Source organism: Mesocricetus auratus, unplaced genomic scaffold (assembly GCF_017639785.1).
Source record: "Mesocricetus auratus isolate SY011 unplaced genomic scaffold, BCM_Maur_2.0 Super-Scaffold_100031, whole genome shotgun sequence".
NCBI classification, from domain to species: domain Eukaryota; kingdom Metazoa; phylum Chordata; class Mammalia; order Rodentia; family Cricetidae; genus Mesocricetus; species Mesocricetus auratus.
Genome location: NW_024429212.1, coordinates 9,069,684 through 9,089,416, shown reverse-complemented (window position 1 = coordinate 9,089,416; position 19,733 = coordinate 9,069,684). Strand labels below are relative to the sequence as shown.

The following is a 19,733-nucleotide window of genomic DNA, read 5'->3' as shown; positions in this document are numbered from 1 at the left end:
TTTTATTGTTGGTTGTCATACTTTTTTACATTTTGACATCCATGTAAACACTTCCACTGAATCTTGTGTTTCCTTCAACCCTGTACAGAAATGCTGCATGTATATTAACATGACTTTTGCTTCCTCTGGTTTATCAATGCAATGTTAGAGTGCATTTGCCCCTGGCTGCCTAAGTAATGAGGGGCTTTTGTCATGCCTCAGTGTCCCTGGCTGTTACCTCATTAATCCCTTTTGTTGTGGTAAATCCTCTCACACCATCATCCTTTCCCCTTTCTTTATTTCCCCTTCTGACTGCTGTCTTACACAAACGTTATCAGCTATTCTCCATAACTCTTGTGCTGGTGAACTTGTCACATGGAGTCCTTGATACATGACTGAATTTATATGAGGTGGCTTTATCACTAGCTTAATGTTTTGTCTATGTGTTTTGGATGGACTAAGTAGTTTTACATTTTAATGGACATCAATGCATAGTTGGGTCAGGATGCTACAGTGATTCAAGCCCTCTCTGGTACCCTCCCTGGCTTCTGAAGACTTGTTTTGAAAACAAACCACAGCTTCATCATTCTAAAGAGGGCAGAGACTCATTTCAAGAGCTATAAGAGTAAAAGAATAGCAGAGAATTACGATGTATGTTTTTAATCCCAGCACTTGGGAGCTAGAAGCAGGCAGATCTTTGTGAATTCAAGACTAGCCTGATCTATATAGAGAGAGTTCCAGGCTAAAGAGAGAGAGAGAGAGAGAGAGAGAGAGAGAGAGAGAGAGAGAGAGAGAGAGATTGGGGTTCTGTAAAGATATATTTTAAAAAATCCTGCCATTTGTATATTTTATAATTTGTGATTTAATGCATCCAAATATTCCAGACTGCTGCAAATGGGTCAGGGCAACTAATTAATAATTTGTGCAATTCAGAGAACAATATATTGTCAACATATTATATATATGTATATGTGCCATATTTTGTTTACAAATATTTTTCTTGCATTCATAAACCCAGGAAGGAAGGTTGCAGATATGAGTCTCCAGGGCAGGAAATATGTGTGTTCACTGTCAGTTAAAGTATTGACTGTTGTTTTATGTAGTATCCTTTGAATAGGGAAATTTTGTTTTGTTGTCAGTTACCAGAATGATTGCCTATGGACACATGATAGTTACCTGAAACACAAGGATTTCGAGTCGGTGTTTATTAAAAATACTTTCTCTCTTTTTTTTAATTGAGAAAATTATATGCACTTTTGTAACTTTTTGTGACACATTCGGGTGTTCCTTTCGCTTTCAAAGTGTTCAACAAGGCTCTTATACGTGAACTGCTGTGTGTTTCTGAGCTACTGGTATCTGCAGCCTCCTCTCAACAGAGGAGGAGAGAAGGGCAGCCCTGACCTTCAGTCCACCCGCCAATCCTCTGAGTCCTCCAGGGACAAATATTACTTATACTTAATCTTAAAACTTAGTATTTTGGCGTGAATTTTGTTTTTTCATTTATTTTGAATCTCAAGTTACGGTTTATTAACCTTAATGTATTTTATAAGGTCATTTTTATTACAGTATAATAAACAGAAATGTGGGGAAATCCAGGATTAAAAAATTGCCAAATAGTTTATCATAGTTAACAATTCACTTTTAATTCTTTAAATGTGTTTGGAAAGATTCTTAATTAAAAAAAAACTAAAGCAATATGATTTGAAAATGGTACATAATCCGGTTTCCTTACACATGGCATCACATTGGCCTGTGCTTTGAGCCCTCACCAGCTATGATTTTATTCATTCCACAATCCATATAAAAGCATCTTTAGAGCCTAAAGATGATGAATTCTTTCAAATAGCTTGCTGCCAAACAAAACACTTCTTGAACAGGGCCTGGGGCACGGGCTGTCATCCCAGCTACTCTGGAGCCAAAGGAGGAGGGTTACAAATCCCAGGCTTGCTCTGGCTACAGAGTGAGTTCAGTCCCAGTAGGAAGCAGCTTAGTGAACAAGGCCTTAAATCAAGGAAAGACTGAGTCTGAGGTGTGGTTCAGTGGTGTGGTTTTCACCTTGCATGCACACTATCCCAGGTTCAATGCCCACTGTGGAGATACCTGTTTTAGATACTAGAAAGACAAAATTCTTTAAGACGTCACTGTGTTGATCATTTCGTGGATAACATTTATCTAACCTGTGTTAACAGTAGAATAAAATAGTAGTGGAAACAAGAACAGTTCAGAATCAAAAGCCAGGGTGCCAGAGCCACCAGGGTCCAAAGATCATATGAGTGACATGATCATGATGGTTCAAGACTCATAACCGTATCTCCAAACAATTATTGGACAACGTGGGCCAATTTCCTTTGTTTTTTATCCAGTTTTATACAGTCTTCTCATGTTAGAATTGCTTTTGAATTAGACAGGTTTGCAAAGATAGTTCAGAGCCTGGTGGAAGACCTCTATGAGTACATTTTCCTTTAATTATGTGGCACCAGGCCACAAGAAGAAACCCAAGCTAGTACTCATCTAGGAGCTCAACACCAGATGGGACTTGGGAGTTTGGGGTTCATCCGGGATGCTGTACTGCATTTAACAGTCTTAAAATTTAGAAATCTGAGGATAACGCGCACAGACTTGATACCTAATATTGTAACACAAGGATTTTCTTGGATAAAGGTCTTATATTAAAAATAAAGATGCCAATACTATTTTGAGTGCCCTTCCTTGTTCTCCAAAATCCAGTCCAAGTGAAGGGAAGTTGTGGTATCTGTTAAGTTGGAAATGTCCAGTGTTGGCTGAGCATGCTGGCATTGCTATGACCTGCAGGCTGCACCATATCTGTGAAGGAATGCAGTGCAGAACTCCACCACTTAGGTGGACTTGAGTCTCCTACTGGACCAGGGCAGGCTCCTTCCTAGAACAGCTGGCTGCTGCTAGGTGATCTTTGACCCAGTCTTCTCTCAACTGTTTTTTCCCCTCTCCCCTCTTCTGCTTCAATGGTCAGTCTCCCTTCCCCCTCCCCCAACCCTTTGGGTGTGTGTGTTGCAAGAGCTGGAATCTGTTCAATTTCCAAAAGTGTCTTTAAAAATGAAAATGCTGATCTGATAATCAAATCTCTGAACCCTGTTGTGGGTGAGCTTGAAGTTTTGGGAAATAAGAGCCAGGAAGCCAAGGCAGTCAGTGCAGCCAAATTCAACGCTGAGTCTGTTCTCCAGAGTTATTCATTGTGGTGAAATATACAGAGAAAATGAATGAATCACACATGTAATTTGCTATTATAATACCAGTTGGTGCGTTGAAAAAGTACATGAGACAACTTTCTGAGTATCAGATCCATGCAGGATGCTGGGAGAGGGACTGCCTACCTCTACTTGAACAACCAATATCTCTTCAGGCTTTTAGCCTTTGTGTACTTTTCAGCCATGAATAACTACTTTCAAAACGATTTAATAATTTCAAACAAGATGTTGTTCTTATTAACAGTTCTAGATGGCTGATATGTAGGTTAGCTGTGACAGTCAACACCTGAGGGGAGAGACTTTTGAGGAATTGTCTAAGGCAGGTTGGCCTGTGGGCATATCTATGGGAGAGTGTCCTGGCTGTTAATTTATGTGGTAAACCCAGACCATTTGGAGTAGCATAGTGCCCCCAGAGGGAGGCTCTGAGCTGGGGGAGAATAAAGCTAGCAGCCCAGTTGAGCAAGCGAAAACCTGTGTTCCCTCTCCACTCTTGACTGTGGGTTTGGTGTAGTAGCTGCTTGAATCCCCACCTGGATTTCCTCCAAATGATGGCATCTAGCGGGAACTAACTGTAAGCTAAGTAAGCCCTTTCTCCCCCTGCCTTGCTCTTTGTCAGGGCACCTGTCATGGCACTGATGGTGACCCCACATCAGCTGGTGATGTTCCTCTCTCTATGTAGTTGTTATTTTTATAGGTAAGCTCCCTTGGGAAGGTACAAGTTCATCCCAGCAGTGTTGTCCTTGAAAGGACATACTGTTTCCAAAGAGCTAGATCCCTGTCCAAATGGGTGGGTCACCAATTGTATGCCATTGTATGGTCACTCTAAAGTAAAAGAGGAGAGAGGGAACCCACCTGGCAGAGGCTGTTCCCCGTGAAACTCTGAATGATGTCCCTGCAAGAAACTTTCTGCTCATTAGGCAACATCATGGTTTTTATTTTAAATGAAGAACCGATGTACATTAACTAGATAAAGTGACGGGCTTCATTATAATAGTTTCATACAGTATACCACAATCTTTGACCCTATACATGACAGCCCCCTGCCCCCGCCACACACACTGTCCCTTTACCATCCTTTCTATGTGTTGTGTAACAGTTTCCTCTGAGATTGGAACATTCCATCCTGCAGAAGCCACTTAAACCAGGAAGGTAAACATTCAAAGTAACTTCAGGAAGTCCCCAAGACAGGTCAGATTCAGCAGCCCCTCCCAGCTCAGAGAAAGCAATAAAAGTTCTGAGTGCTCCTCAGACAGAAGGGAGAAAAGCAGCAAAGGAGACTCCGAGGTGAGACCAGCTGCTTGGAAGAGGTTTGGACCAACTGAGTCACTTGGAAAGCATACTGGCCAACATGTGTCTGCAGGCCATGCAGTCTGTTCCAGGTTCCCAGCTTTGTGAGCCATGACCAAGGCCAGAGTGGTCTTTGGTGATGCAGCAGTCTTTGAGTCATCTCTGCTCTTCTGAGTAACCCCAATAAAAACCTCATGGTTCATCAAGTTTGGCTTTGATGGAATCCGTACTTTGGTCTGTCTCGAGTTCTTTATCTGGAGTAAGTAGACATGTGTGTCTCAACTCCCTAGGAAAAGTTTTGTCAGACAACACTATGTGGCTCTTTCATCTTTCCAAATAATCATCCCCCATTTACTTCTGTGTTACATGTGTTTGTGTGACTGTGTCATAGTGTCATATATGTATGTTGTATATATCATGCCATATACATATGTATACATATACATAAATGTAGATTACAAATATGTGAGCAAACATGCATATTTATCTTCCTGATTTTATTTTTATTTCACTTAATTTAATTATCTGCAGTCCGTCCATTTTCCTAAAAAATGACATAATTTGTTTTATGTCTGACTAAGAGTTCATTGTATATACATATACATATTTTTTTAGTGTTCGTTTTTTTGATGGACATGTAGGCTGAATTCCACAGCTTAGCTGTTATGAACAGCAGCAAAATAAACATGAATGTGTAGACTTCGGTGTAGCATTCTGCACTAGATTTCTTTGTGACTCTAGGAGAGAAAACACATTTTAGATGAGTCAAGGGAAGCCCAGACTCGGAGGAACTGAACAAAGTTAACACAAAGTTTAAAATAATGAGTCATCAGCTCTTATTACAGATGGTTGTGAGCCATCATGTGGTTGCTGGGAATTGAACTCAGGACCTCTGGAAGAGCAGTTAATACTCTTAACCTCTGAGCTGTTTCTCCAGCTCCAAATAATGAATTATCAATCAAATAAAGTAGTTCCTTGGCCACAGAGCATCTGTAAATTTCAATATAATTTGGCTTTGATAACACTGTAAAATATGTATTAGGTAAGTGATAGAACGATTGTCTGACTTCATTATCTATTGGTTGTACATTCAGCTTTTTCAGTTACAGAAGTTCTCCACAATGGACAGTGTGCTGTGACTCTACCATGTGATGTCTGTCTCCTTGGCAATAACAAAAATAACAGGACTAGTTAGTTATTTGAGGAATCAGTAATTATTTTCAAATATAGACTTTCGCTTCACCAGTAGGAACAGACAGCTTCTGTAATTGTCCCGACCATGGACAAGAATAGTTCACTAGGCTTGAAGATTGCATAGAGTTGGAAAAATGTACTCTATGTCCCAGGTTATGGAAACTAGAAAGAAATAGGAAGCAGAAAACTTTTCAGAGATGTTCATGTTTATAGGCATGGAAACACACCCTCTCGATCTTGTAAACACTGAGCTAAGTGGCTGCTCCTCTGTTGCAGTGTTTTTTACAAGTCTGGCTTTCCTCTGTGTTTCATGTGATTGTAAAAAAAATTCTCAGGACACATGTGGGAAGTTTGTGTTATAGAAGAAAAGCTCTGCTTGTGAATTTTTCATGTGACCCAGTCATAACCATCCAAAATTACATTACTTCATTTATATTAGACTTAGCTTTGTTGAGGTAATACACAGTCAACCAGATTCAGCTCGAAGAGGTGTGATTCTAAGACAGGAAGAAACAGAACACGTTAAGTGGCTTCCTTCATGTTTCAAATCACGTGTTTCAAATTCTCGAGATTAAAAAGTGTATGAATGTTATACTGCAGATGATAGATTTTAAACATGGAGACAAGCTTTCCATATAAGTAATATTTAAGAGTCCTGACTTGAAGAGTGTTGACTTTTCTTACACCAATACTAAGTGATGGCAGCTATGTTGATCCTTTGGGCATTTCGTTTTATAAACTATTTTCTTCACTAACTGTGATCTTTTTCTTTTAGACATATTAGGAGTAAATATACTTGAGATGTAAAATGTGATCATTCTCGGCTCAGTTACCATTGTCTTATATATCATTATGGCATGATTTCTGGAAGTATACCGTGAGAAATATCTTCTTGTGGCTCAGAAATGCTTTAATGAGTAGTAGTGTTAGCTTTAGCTGAGAAGGAAACTATGCCAAACATCTCATGTAATTTCAAAGTTGTATAATAGGGAAAGATATTCTTTAAACCCATGAGATACTAAACACGATCAATGAATTTCACCAGTTGCTATCGGTATCTGTTTTCATAAGACTATAATGGTGTGGCTAGATATCAACACTGTTGGGAAACACTCCAGTTGTCTGAGTTTGGTTCACTGTGCAGCAAATCTTTCACTGTACAACTATAGGCATTATAAAACAAGAGGCATATTGAATGGTTCTTAAACAAATTAGAAAAAAATTAACAATAGATTTCAAATTTCATACAAGAAAAAATGTTTTCCAGAGGCCAAAGGCTTTCTCTAGACTAAGCACCACTGATGAATCAATTAATTTGGGTGAATAGTTGAGTTGCTGTTTCTGAACTGCCTGTTTATTCTCTGAGGAACAGTTTTTGAAATAAATTTTTTTATTCAAGAGACATTTTCTTCTAAAAGTGTTAGGTTTCTCATGCTATATGATAAAATTGTTTTTCCCAATGTGTAGGGCATAGCTGAGCTTTCTTTAGTTCAGCTAGAATTAAATTATGATATCTTCCTACCAGTTTGGTGGTAGGTTTCAACATATATGCTTGTAGGACACAAACATTGGGGCTGTGGCAGTATCCTACTTAAAGAAAGAGTCAGGGAAGAGGAATTGCAGTAGGAAGGTCATGCATGTAGCCTTAATAGCTTTAGTTAGTAGGGCATGTTCTACCAATGACTTTTTAGTGTGTCCTGAGTTGTCTGTCGGACTGGATTCTGCTAAGATCAACAGTGCTCACACTACTGACAGTGTTACTCTCTGGTTGCTCTATACAGGGTATAAATGCTAAGATTTCATCAACATTGCTTCAATCAATTGTCATGCACATAGTGCACACACACACACACCACAACAATGGAAAGATTAGAAATTCAGAAATTTGGGTTTGTCTTTACCACCCTCCCTTTTCCAGTGCTTCCCACATAACCAGGTGAGGCATCTACCTAACAACAACAACCTAGGAACACCTTCTGGGGAAACTAAGAACAAAAGTTCTATATAACTTACCTGGATTCTCTGTAGTTTGGGCTCAATGGCTGTAGACACTGTCCCTCCTTTCTTGCAAGCGACTCTTATTCACAGCTCTTCAGCCTGCCATCTATGCAGCCTGCCGTCCTGCTTCTCCATGTTTTCAGTGGAGAGCTGTGCCCTGGAGTGAACCTGATTAGTCCATCTTTCCCCCGGCACACGCCTGATTACTTTCATCTCAAGGATAGGAAACAGACCAGAACCAACAGTTCTCTGCAATAATTCAAGTTTGGGAATGCTTCCTTCCTTCCTTCCTTCCTTCCTTCCTTCCTTCCTTCCTTCCTTCCTTCCTTCCTTCCTTTCTTCTCCCTCCCCTTCTCCCCTCTCCTTCCTTTCCTTTTTCTTATTTTTTCTTTTTTTGAGACAGGGTTTCTCTGTGTAACAGCCCTAACTGTCCTGGAACTTACTCTGTAGACCAGTCTGGCCTCAAACTCACATAGATTTACTTGTCTCCGCCACATGAGTGTTGAGACACCGTCCAGCGGATGCTACTTTCTAAGGCTCAGTGTCTTCCAGCAGCTTTGCTATCTCTGCTGCATTCAGAGTGGTCCAAGAAATGTAAGAAGAAGTTAGAGCCAGGTGGTGCTGGCCTTTAATCTACCCTGGGGAGGCAGAGGTAGGAAGATCTCTGTGAGTTCAAGACCAGCCTGGTCTACAGAGTGGGTTCCAGAACAGCCAAGGTACACAGAAACCCAGTCTTGAAAAACCAAAGTGGTTATAAAGAAATCATAGTTTTTAATGTTATATTTTCATCTTCAATTGCCAGAGAAGGATTTCTTTATGTATTCTTATATGACTGCCCTTTAACAATTTGTGTTTGATAGCTCAAGATTACTCCATTGTTACTTTGCTATTTCAAGTTTCAAATGTGGGTACATTTTCAACACCGAGAGGTAGCAAGCATTCCATACCATGACCAGTGTGTTTATCAAGAAGATGGGCATCAAGTGCTGTCTCAGTCAGACTAAAGACCTCATATATGGTGAAACTCTAAACTATCCCTTTCTTAAAATCAGACATATACAGTGGACATTGACTCAGCTATAAAGAGCAAAATCATGCCGTATGCAGGAAAATTGACAGAAGTAGAGATCATCATGCTGAGAAAAATAAGCCAGACCCCCGAAAGATGAATGTCATATTTTCTCTTATATGTGGAACCTAGAATCTAAGCACACACATGTGCGTGTGTGCAGGCACACATGCACACACGCATACACACACAAGCGTATTTACATACATAGAAGAGGAACTGACTGGGAAGAGGAGATGGGTTCACAGGAGGGGACAGGAGAGGGTGAATGACGAGTGAATATTGTCAGAGTACATAATATCTTAAAGAAAAATTACTCCATGGAACGCATCACTTTGTACAACGAACATATATAATTAAAAACCTTTATTGTTATTTTTCTTGGGGGGGAGGGTTTCTCACTATGCAGCCTTGGCTGGCCTGGAATGCACAGAGATCACCCGGTCTTTGCCTCCTGGTACTTTTTATTTTATGCTTAGATCTAGGATTTGCACTTGCACAGGGATTCCCTGCTTCTCGGTGCTCTTTCTCGTCGACAGAAAGACCCCACGCTCGTTTGGGGTCATTTCCATTAACAGTTGTTCTTTGCTCACTGGACTTGTGTGGTTGGACCTGATGATTCCGGGAGGTCTCACTGTCGTGTGCAGCTTCACAACAAAACTCTTAACATTGTACTTTTTAAGGTGCTTTTTAATTTTTCTCTTCCATTCAAAATATTCTGCCAAAAAAACCCCTCAACTTTGGCTGTAGGGTGAGTAGACAGAATTTAAAGTCTGGCCCCATCCCTGGCATCCCGAGGCCCTGAAGAAGCTGAGGGGGTGAGCAAGTGAGTCAATGATTCCTGTGCCTTCTCTTGTTTTTTTTTTTTCCTTCTGTTGGTTTGTCCTGTCCAACTTCGATTAGATAGTGTTTTTTATCATATTATATTTTGTTTCATTATATTTTTAAAAATGAATGAATGAGTGAATGAACGAATGAATAAATGAAAAGCTAGCCACTAAGGCAAAGGATAAGAACTGCCATTTATACCTGCTGGGAGAGGGAAGACAAGTTTTCTCATTCAGTGACACAGGGTATATCAACCATCCCAGGCAGGCCTCAAGTTCAGGAGTAGTTGGCCAACATACAATGGTCTCCACAGGTTTTTGTTGTTGGTAGTGGTGTTTCTATCTGTCTGTCTGTCTGTCTGTCTGTCTGTCTGTCTGTCTGTCTGTCTGTCTATCTATCTGTTGTTGCTGTTGTTGTTGTTTTCAAGACAGAATTTCTCTGTGTAGCAGTCCTGGCTGTTCTGGAACTCACTCTGTAGACCAGGCTGGCCTCAAACTCACAGAGATCCTCCTGCCTCTGCCTCCCAAGTTCTGGGATTAAATGTGTGTACTACCACTGCCCTGCAACTGCACAGTTTTTTTATGTGTTCTTTTATTTGGTTAAAGTTTGCTGTAGTTATTGTTTATTTGTTTTTGTTGTTTTCTGTTTGGGTGTTTTTTATTTTGTTTTCTTGGTTTTGAGGAGTTTTGTTGTTGTGTTGGGTTTGTGTGTGGTTCATTTTTTGTTTTTAATTTTTTGAGAAAGAAATTAAAGTTTGGTGGGTAGGGAAAGGGAGAAGATCTGGAGGGAGTTGGGGGAGGGGAAGAATATGATCAAAGTGTATTTAAATTTAGAAATTGTTTTAAATAATAAAAATATAATAAAAACCTAAATAATACTTCTTAGAAATATTTCAAAAGAACTCAGATGGCTTCTCACTATATCCTCAAAACATGGAAGCTTCTCCTTGGGTGTCAAGAACTCGGGGTCTTTAGATTCCAGCAAGCGGGCAGGTTTCACAAAACTGCTTTAAGGGTGCCATGGTGAGAGCATGGAGAAACTATCAGTGCTTCTGGGGAAGCAGACTGAGTGTCCCCCGTCTCCCTCCTGGCCTCGTTGTTTCTTCCAATAACTAAAACGTTGTGTTTTTGCTTTGCAGTCATTCAAGACTGTCTGCAACTGATTGCAGACAGTGACACGCCGACTATACGAAAAGGTAATGACCGGTTCTGCTCTGTGTCTGCTTAGGGTTCAATCCAGTGTGGCTTATGCTTGTAAGTTCCAAGTTTATTGCAGTGTTTCAACTGTGGTTCCCATCAGACACCCTCCAGGGTTCCTATAACGTGAGCGTTTTCAAAATGACTGACAAATGAGCACACAGACTTGTGTGCCTCAGAGACACTAATACTGACCTCTAGATAAGTAGAGCAAATTTAGCTTTGCTTTAATTGTTCGGGGAAGTGTTGGCTTCTGCAGTGACAGATGACCATCTTCATGAGTCAGCCTGTGATCCTTGGCTGGAGGTCTCTGAAAGAGATGGAAACCAAGCTGAAATTTTACCCACATTTTTAATGTCCAGTGAGTACTCGATGATGAATTATTTACTCCTAAGAGTTGGAATGCTTTCAATCTGATATTTGCTTCCTTGAAGTTTTGCTAGTTTTAATTTTAGAAAGAAAAACAGTATTTTCTCTAATAGTGGTCAGACACAAGAATCCACTTTTCACCCCATTTCCCAAATGTCACCACCCACAAGTTTGAGCCAGAGGAAGGTCTGTGACACCAGGGCTCTGTTGATAAACCTTTTGGAAGCAGCTTGCTGCTCCTTCCAGTATCTGGGGACTCACGGGGCTCTGTATGGCGTCACTGAACCCTACTCCCTGCTCCAGCAAAACCTTTTCCCTCCCTAGTCTAGTCTGGTTTCTCACAGTCATGTGACCAGGCCACTCTTGCATGCAGCAGCAGCCCCCCAAAAAGTGAAATTCTGGGGGGACATTGATATCTTGCAGCTCTTGAGAATGTCAAATAATCGGTGAGCAGAATGTTCAAGAAAGGAAGGGACCATCTGGTCTGCATGCTGGGTCTTCAGTTAAACTTTCATCAGGGAATGGAGAGATGGGTTTCACAGTGACTCTCATACACCTGTCATGATACTCTGCTGTCACACTCACACTGCCTTCCCTGCTCTCCCTGTCCTGCTTGACCTGCCTCCTCCCTTCAGCGTTCTTGACACCTGTCCCTACTTGGTTTCCTCTCCCTTCCTATAGACCTCCTCCTTGTTCATAGTCCCCTGCATTTGACATGCATGAACACACATGCACACATGGCTGCACGTACAACACACACGCACGCACGCACGCACACACACACCAGAATCATGCCGTGGTTTGTCTTTCTGGCTCTTCTTTTTACTTCAGACAATGACCTTCAGTTCCATCCACTTTCCTGTGAATGTAGTAATTTGATTCATCTCACACTTGAAGAAAATCCCATGATATGTACCTCACTGTCCACTCATCTGCCTGTTTATCCATTTTACATACACTGACTAAGAAAGCACAATGACTGAATCTCTGAGGATACTGCAGTGTCTGTATTGAAGAAAATATACGCGTGTTTAATTTTGCTGATGTTTGACTACTGATGAGGAGAAAAGAAAACAGAAGAAAACGCCATACGTTAATAGGTAAAGAATGGGAAAGGACAGCTGGGAAGTAGAGGGGAGAGTTTGTTGGGGCCTATTTCTGAACCCTTGGCCCGCAGTTGCGAGCTTGAGACCACCCTTGATCACCAGGAATGGAGAAACAAATGAGGGCAGATGAGGGTGCAGGTCAGCCTTTGCAGTGAGTCTCTGTGCTATTTTTCATCTATACATTTCTTGGTGATGAATGTCAAACAAATGCCAGACCATCTGAAAAGCTATGATTGTTTATAGCCTTCTGTTTCATGTTTGCAGAATTCAGAAATCAGCCACAGATTCCCTAGCAATAGAACTCAAGCCAGAACAGCCTCAGAACTAAAGACAACATTTAAAACAATGCTTGGGAAAGCTTTGCTGTATACATTAGTCACAGGGAGAAAATAAAAACCCAAATCTACATAAAACATTACATTTCCTGGGCTTTTATGCTACGGACACAGGTATGCAGGCCTGGCATACTGCAAGCACTCTATGATCTTTTGCCTGCATGGGCCGGTCTTGGCTGGTCATCTGAGGACAAGAATAAACACACAAGAAGATTATCTAACTGTGGTGTGCACTGGCATCTTAGTGAGGAGTCAGGCAGATCCGTGTTTGAAGAAACTTTGCATGCCAGGAACCACTGCCCCTTGCAAGAGGCAAGTGAGTCTTTCCCAAACAGATAACGTATTTTTATCTCATTGCTTAGTGTATCACCTAGGGTCTTAAACACGAAGTCTTGTTCATGCCAGAGAGCCCAAAGAGAGAGATGATTTGCATTCGATATGCTCACCATCAGTGGTGTTCATGTTCTGCTGATCCAAAACACCTCAAAAGGAATTCACATTAATTCATATTCCAAATATGGGTGATGATGGACCAGGAGCAGATTCAGGCTGCCCTGAAAAGTGTTCCAATGCAGGAAGCTCTATGACATTTTTATAGCTACAGAACAAAAGGAAGTCACAGTCAGAGCATTATTCAAATGCATGGGTGCAAGTATCAGGTGGGTGGTGACAAAGAGGGGAGAATTATCTGCTGACATTGACCTATGGGTTGGTGCAAAGGGTCATCTGCTAACATACACTCAATGGGTTTTTCCTGACAACCGCAAGGATGTGGCTTAAACACGGAAGTGGGAAATGAATGGATAGAAGGGGGCTAACGAAAACATGATTTATTTATTGTTGTTGCTTTCAAGTCATTTGTATCTACACTTAAGTCACTGGGCTGCTTTTGCCAGGTTTGTGTGTGTTGTGAACCATGGCACAATGCCACCCATACCATGGAGGTATTCAGTTACTCTAACGCCATTTGTTGCACAAGTTTGGACACTTGTAAAGGCCCAGCTGGGACTGGAAGCGTGGCTTCATTTCTGTACATCTATATTGGTTTGCAGGCCTACATTCATGACAGAGCACAATAGTATTTTTGCCTCCTGTAGCTTTTTGGTAAATTCAAAAATTTCAAGAGTTAACTCTTCGATATTCTGTGTCATTTTAAAGACTGTTTTTAGAGACTCAAGTATCCTTGTCAATAATAAATGAACTTGAGGTTGTCTTTTCCACATAGAGAAAAAGAGCCATTGCATTTGTAGAGAAGCTGTACTGACTGTCTAGAGAGCATCAAGTAATATGCCATGTTAATGACATAATGTGTTTCTCATTTATTATGTCTCCTGTGTTTAGCAATATTTTATAACCTTTCATATATATATGTATATTAGTACACTGAATGAACTTATTCTTAGGAATTTTATTTATTTGAATTCAATATTAGTTCAGGTACCACAGATGGGGTTATTTAAACAATGAATTCTTTTCTTACAATACTGGGGGCTGGAAAAGTATAAGGCAAGTTGCCAGGTGATCGGGTAAACATGCATTTGTGTTTTTCTGTGATTTTCTTTTTCTTTCTTTTAAAAAATTTCTCTTGTACATTACATAACTGGTTTCCCCTGCTCTATGCCTCCCAGCCCCCCATCACCACCTCCTCCCCTCTCTCCCGATCCACTCCCTTTTATTGTGACCTTGGACAAAGGATAAGAAAGCCAAGAGTAACTTAAACCATTACCATTCATGAGGACTGAACCTTTGTTTTTTTTTTTTTGCTTTTTTTAAATTTATTTTTCAGTTTAAATTTAGATTAGAAACAAAGTTGCTTCACAAGTCAGTTCCAGGTCCCTCTCCCTTTCCCTGCCCTCCTCCCGTGCCCTCCCCCCAACCCCCCCCTTACCCCCTCATTCGCCCAGGGAGGGTGAGGCTCTCCATGGGGGTGTCCATAGTCTGTCATTTCATACAGGGCAGGGCCTAGACCCTCCCCCAAGAGTTCAGGGTGAGAGTGCATCTCACATTGTTGGATGGGAGTCCAAAGTCCATGAGTACACTGATCTACTTCCCAAGGCTCAATAGATTACCTAGGCCTCCTCACTGATACCCACATTCAAGGGGTCTTGATCAATCCCATGCTGGATTCCCAGGCTGATGCCTGGGATTCAAGAGTTAACCTTTGTCAGGTCAGCTGTTTCTGGGGGTTAAACCAGCCCAGTCTTAATCCCTTTGGTCATCAGTCCTCCCTCTCTGTTACTGGTTTTCTTGAGTTCAGCTCAGTGCTTAGTCATGGGAGTGTGCCTCTTCTTCCATCAGCCACTGAATGAAGTTTCTGTTTCCCAGACTCTCTGGCCATGGGATTGTAGGCTGGCACTCCCCAGATCTATGTCTAAAATCCATATATGAGAGAGTACATGCCATGTTTCTCTTTCTGTGACTGCGTTACCTCACTCAGGATGGTTTCTTCTAGTGTCATCCATTTGCCTGCAAATCTCAGGATTCCATTGTTTTTTTCTGCTGAATAGTACTCCATTGTGTTAATGTACCACATTTTCTCTATCCACTCTTCGGTTGAGGGACATCTAGGTTGCTTCCAAGTTCTGGCTATTACAAATAATGCTGCTATGAACATAGTGGAACAGACATCCTTGTTGTATGACTGGGCATCTTTTGGATATATGCCTAAGAGTGGAGTTGCTGGGTCTTGTGGTAGGTTTATTCCCATTTTTTCTGAGGCATCTCCATACGGATTTCCAAAGTGGCTGAACCAGTTGGCACTCCCACCAGCAATGGAGGAGTGTTCCCCTTTCACCACATCCTCTCCATCATAAATTGTCGTTGGTGTTTTTGATTTTAGCCATTCTGACAGGAGTGAGATGGTATCTCAGAGTTGTTTCGATTTGCATTTCCCGGATGGCTAAGGATGTTGAGCACTTTCTCAAGTGCCTCTCAGCCATTTTAGACTCCTCTATTGAAAATTCTCTATTTAGTTCTGCAGCCCACTTCTTAATTGGATCCCTTGGTGTTTTGGAGACTTGCTTCTTGAGTTCTTTGTAAATTTTGGAGATCAACCCTCTCTCGGATGTGGGTTTAGTGAATATTTTTTCCCATTCTGTGGGTTGTCTTTTTGTATTGCTGACTGTGTCATTTGCCTTACAGAAGCTTCTCAGTTTCAGGAGGTCCCATTTATTAATTGTTGATCTCACTGTCTGTGCTAGTGGTGTTATGTTCAGGAAGCTGTCTCCTGTACCAATTAGTTCAAGGGTACCTCCCACTTTCTCTTCTAAGAGGTTCAGTGTGGCTGGATTTATGTTGAGGTCTTTGATCCATTTGGACTTAAATGGCGATAAACATGGATCGATCCGCATTCTTCTACATGCCAGCCTCCAGTTATGCCAGCACCATTTGTTGAAGATGCTTTCTTTATTCCATTATATATTTTTAGCTTCTTTGTCAAAGATCAGATGTTCATACGTGTGTGGGTTAATATCCGGGTTTTCAATTCGATTCCATTGGTCTACCTGTCTATTTTTGTGCCAATACCAAGCTGTTTTCAGGATTATAGCTCTATAATAGAGCTTGAGGTCAGGGATGGTGATGCCTCTGGATGTTGCCTTGTTGAACAGGGTTGTTTTGGCTATCCTGGGTCTTTTGTTTTTCCATACAAAATTGATTATTGTTCTTTCAAGGTCTGTGAAGAATTGTGCTGGGATTTTAATGGGGATTGCATTGAATCTGTAGATTGCTTTTGGCAGGATTGCCATTTTTACTGCATTGAGTCTACCTATCCAAGATCATGGGAGATCTTTCCATTGTCTGAGGGCTTCTTTAATTTCTTTCTTTAAAGATTCAAAGTTCTTATGATACAGGTCTTTCACTTGTTTGGTTAGCGTTACCCCAAGGTATTTTATGTTGTTTGTGGCAATTGTAAAGGGCGATGTTTCTCTGATTTCTCTTTCAGCCCTTTTATCATCTGTATATAGTAGGGCTACTGATTTTCTTGAGTTGATCTTGTAGCCTGCCACTTTGCTGAAGGTGTTAATCAGCTGTAAGAGTTCCCTGGTAGAGTTCTTTGGGTCATTGATGTAAATTATCATATCGTCTGCAAACAGTGAAAGTTTGACCTCTTCCTTCCCAATTTGTATCCCCTTGATCTCCCTTTGTTGTCGTATGGCAATGGCTAGAACTTCAAGTACCATGTTGAAAAGGTATGGAGAGAGTGGAAAGCCTTGTTTTGTTCCTGATTTCAGAGGAATTGCATTGAGTTTCTGTCCATTTAGTTTGATGTTGGCTGTTGGTTTACTGTATATAGCTTTTATTATGTTTAAGTATGTCCCTGTTATCCCATATCTCTCCAAGACCTTTATCATGAAGGGGTGTTGGATTTTGTCAAAGGCTTTTTCAGCATCTAGTGAGATGATCATGTGATTTTTGTTTTTCAGCTTGTTTATATGGTGGATTACGTTGATGGATTTCGTATGTTGAACCATTACTGCATCCCTGGGATGAAACCTACTTGATCGTGGTGAATGATTGTTTTGATGTGTTCTTGGATCCGATTTGCCAGTATTTTATTGAGTATTTTTGCATCAGTGTTCATGAGGGATATTGGTCTGAAGTTCTCTTTCTTAGTTGTGTCTTTGTGTGGCTTGGGTATTAAGGTTATTGAAGCCTCATAGAAAGAGTTTTGCAAAGACCCTTCTGCTTCTATTGTGTGGAATACTTTGAGAAGAATTGGTACAAGCTGTTCTTTGAATTTCTAGTCGAATTCTGCACTGAAGCCATCTGGACCTGGACTTTTTTTGGTTGGGAGACTTTTGATGACTGCTTCTATTTCCATAGGGGTTATAGGTCTATTTAAATTGCTTATCTGTTCTTGTTTAGTTTTGGCAAGTGATAGCTATCCAGGAAGTCATCCATTTCCTTTAAATTTTCGAATTTTGTGGAGTACAGGTTTTCAAAGTATGACCTGATGATTCTCTGGATTTCCTCAGAGTCTGTTGTTATGTCCCCCTTTTCATTTCTGATTTTGTTAATTTGCATGTTCACTCTCTGCTGTTTGGTAAGTTTGGACAAAGGTTTGTCTATCTTGTTGGTTTTCTCAAAGAACCAACTCTTCGTTGCATTGATTCTTTGTATTGTTTTCCTAGTTTCTACTTTATTGATTTCAGCCCTCAATTTGATTATTTCCTGGCATCTACTCCTCCTGGGGGAGTTTGCTTCTTTGTGTTCTAGAGCTTTCAGCTGTGCTGTTAATTCTAGTATAACTATTCTCCAGTTTCTTCATGTGGGCACTTAGTGCTATGAACTTCCCCCGTAACACTGCTTTCAAAGTGTCCCATAGGTTTGGGTATGTTGTGTCTTCATTCTCATTGAATTCGAGGAAGTCTTTAATTTATTTTTTTATTTCTTCTTTGACCCAGGAATGGTGCAGTTGAGCATTATTTAATTTCCATGACTTTGTAGGTTTTCTGCATTTTGTGTTGTTGTTGAATTCTAATTTTAAAGCATGGTGGTCTGATAAGATGCATGGAGTTATTCCAATTTTTTTGTAGCTGCTGATGTTTGATATGTTGCCAAGTATGGTGGATTTTTGAGAAGGTTCCATGTGGTTGTGAGAAGAAGGTATATTTTTTTTTATGTGGATGAAATGTTTTATAGATGTCTGTTAATCCCAGTTGGGTCATTACTTCTATTAGACCCTAGGACTAAACCTTTGTAACATATAACTCTCCAAGGTTCTGCCTCCCTTCCAACAGCATCACTGGGACATAGGACTTAGCACATGGGTTTGGGAAACAACACAAACTCAGTGTATAACAAATGATCTTAAAGATGGAATTGTGTTCTTCAATTCCATGTTTTTCCTCCTTGGTTGACATTAAATGTGACTTTGGGGAGCTGACCCTGTGTGAAGCAAGTTAGTTAAGTTCGTTTGTTAGTTCTGGTGGATTTGATCTCTGTTCCATAGATCACTGTTTTGTGTGACTATAAACGGTTCTACTTTACTCCTTCCAGTTGGATACCTTTTCTTCTGTCCACTTTGTCTCCTAGCTGCTTGAGCTAGAATTCCAGAGCAGTGTTGGGCAGCAGTAATAAGAGTCCTGCCCGTGTTCTTAGCATCGTGCCAAGGAGTGTTGCACTTAATGTTTGACATGGAGGTACTTGTGCTTTGTGACTGGGGTGCCAGCGTGACTCTGGTTCCACACCTCGAGCTGGTGACTATTCTGTTCTATTTCATTTCTTAAGAAGAATTTGGGGAAGTTATTGGAAGTGTCTGTTTGCTTATATGTCACCATCCTGGTTCCCTTCAGTTGCATAAACATTTAATAGTTCTGTGCCTGGCCTTTTTCAGCAATAGTTTCTGTTAAGGTTTATTTCCTCTTGTGGTTGGTTCAGGATTTCCTTATATCTTTGTGTGTCCTTTGACCCAATGAAAATTAGACAGTTTGTAAGTCATAATTTGTTGTTTATGAAAGTAAGGTGCCCCACCCAACCCAGAGTCTTCTGTTGTTTGTGGTGGCATTGGCAACACAGTTGTTTATTGTTCAGTTGCTTTTCATCCATCTCTCCATCTGTCTTTCTGTCTGTCCACCCACCCATCCACCCCCTACCCATCTATCCATCCACCCACCCCCAACCCATCCACCCACCCATCCATCCATCCATCCATCCACCCACCCTCTACCCATCCATCCATCTACCTATCCATCCATCCATCCATCCATCCATCCACCCATCCATCCATCCACCCATCCACCCACCCACCTATCTATCAATGCACCTACTCACCCACCAATCCATCCTCCTATCAATCCATCCATGCATCCATCTATGCATCCATCCATCTATCCACCCATTTATCCATTCATCTATGCACACATTCATCCATCCACCCACCCATCCATCCACCCAAATATTTATCCAAACACACACCCATTCACCCATCCATACACCCACCCACCATCCATCTATCCATGTATCTATTTATCTAATCCATCCATTTATCCATCTGTTTTCTATATATCTGTCTGTCTGTCTATTTATCTATCTATATCTATATACCTATCTATCCATCTATACACTGGCCACATTGATGAAGTTTGTTTTGTTGTCTCGGCAGTCAGTCTGGAGAGTGCCTCCCTCTCTGTAATCCTAGTCTTCAT

The 19,733-nt window shown here is 40.9% G+C and overlaps 1 protein-coding gene across 2 annotated transcripts in view; it reads left to right on the top strand.

Annotated features, from left to right (window-relative positions):
* Tnfsf13b (TNF superfamily member 13b) overlaps nucleotides 1-19,733 on the top strand; it is a 29,258-nt gene that overhangs the window by 1,917 nt on the left and 7,608 nt on the right. Inside the window, exon 3 of one of the 2 annotated variants that reach the window (XM_005077357.4) lies at nucleotides 10,718-10,774. The exons of the other annotated variant lie outside the window; for it this stretch is intronic. Coding sequence (XP_005077414.4) covers nucleotides 10,718-10,774 — 57 coding nt within the window. The remainder of the gene's footprint in view (nucleotides 1-10,717; nucleotides 10,775-19,733) is intronic. 2 annotated transcript variants of the gene reach the window in all.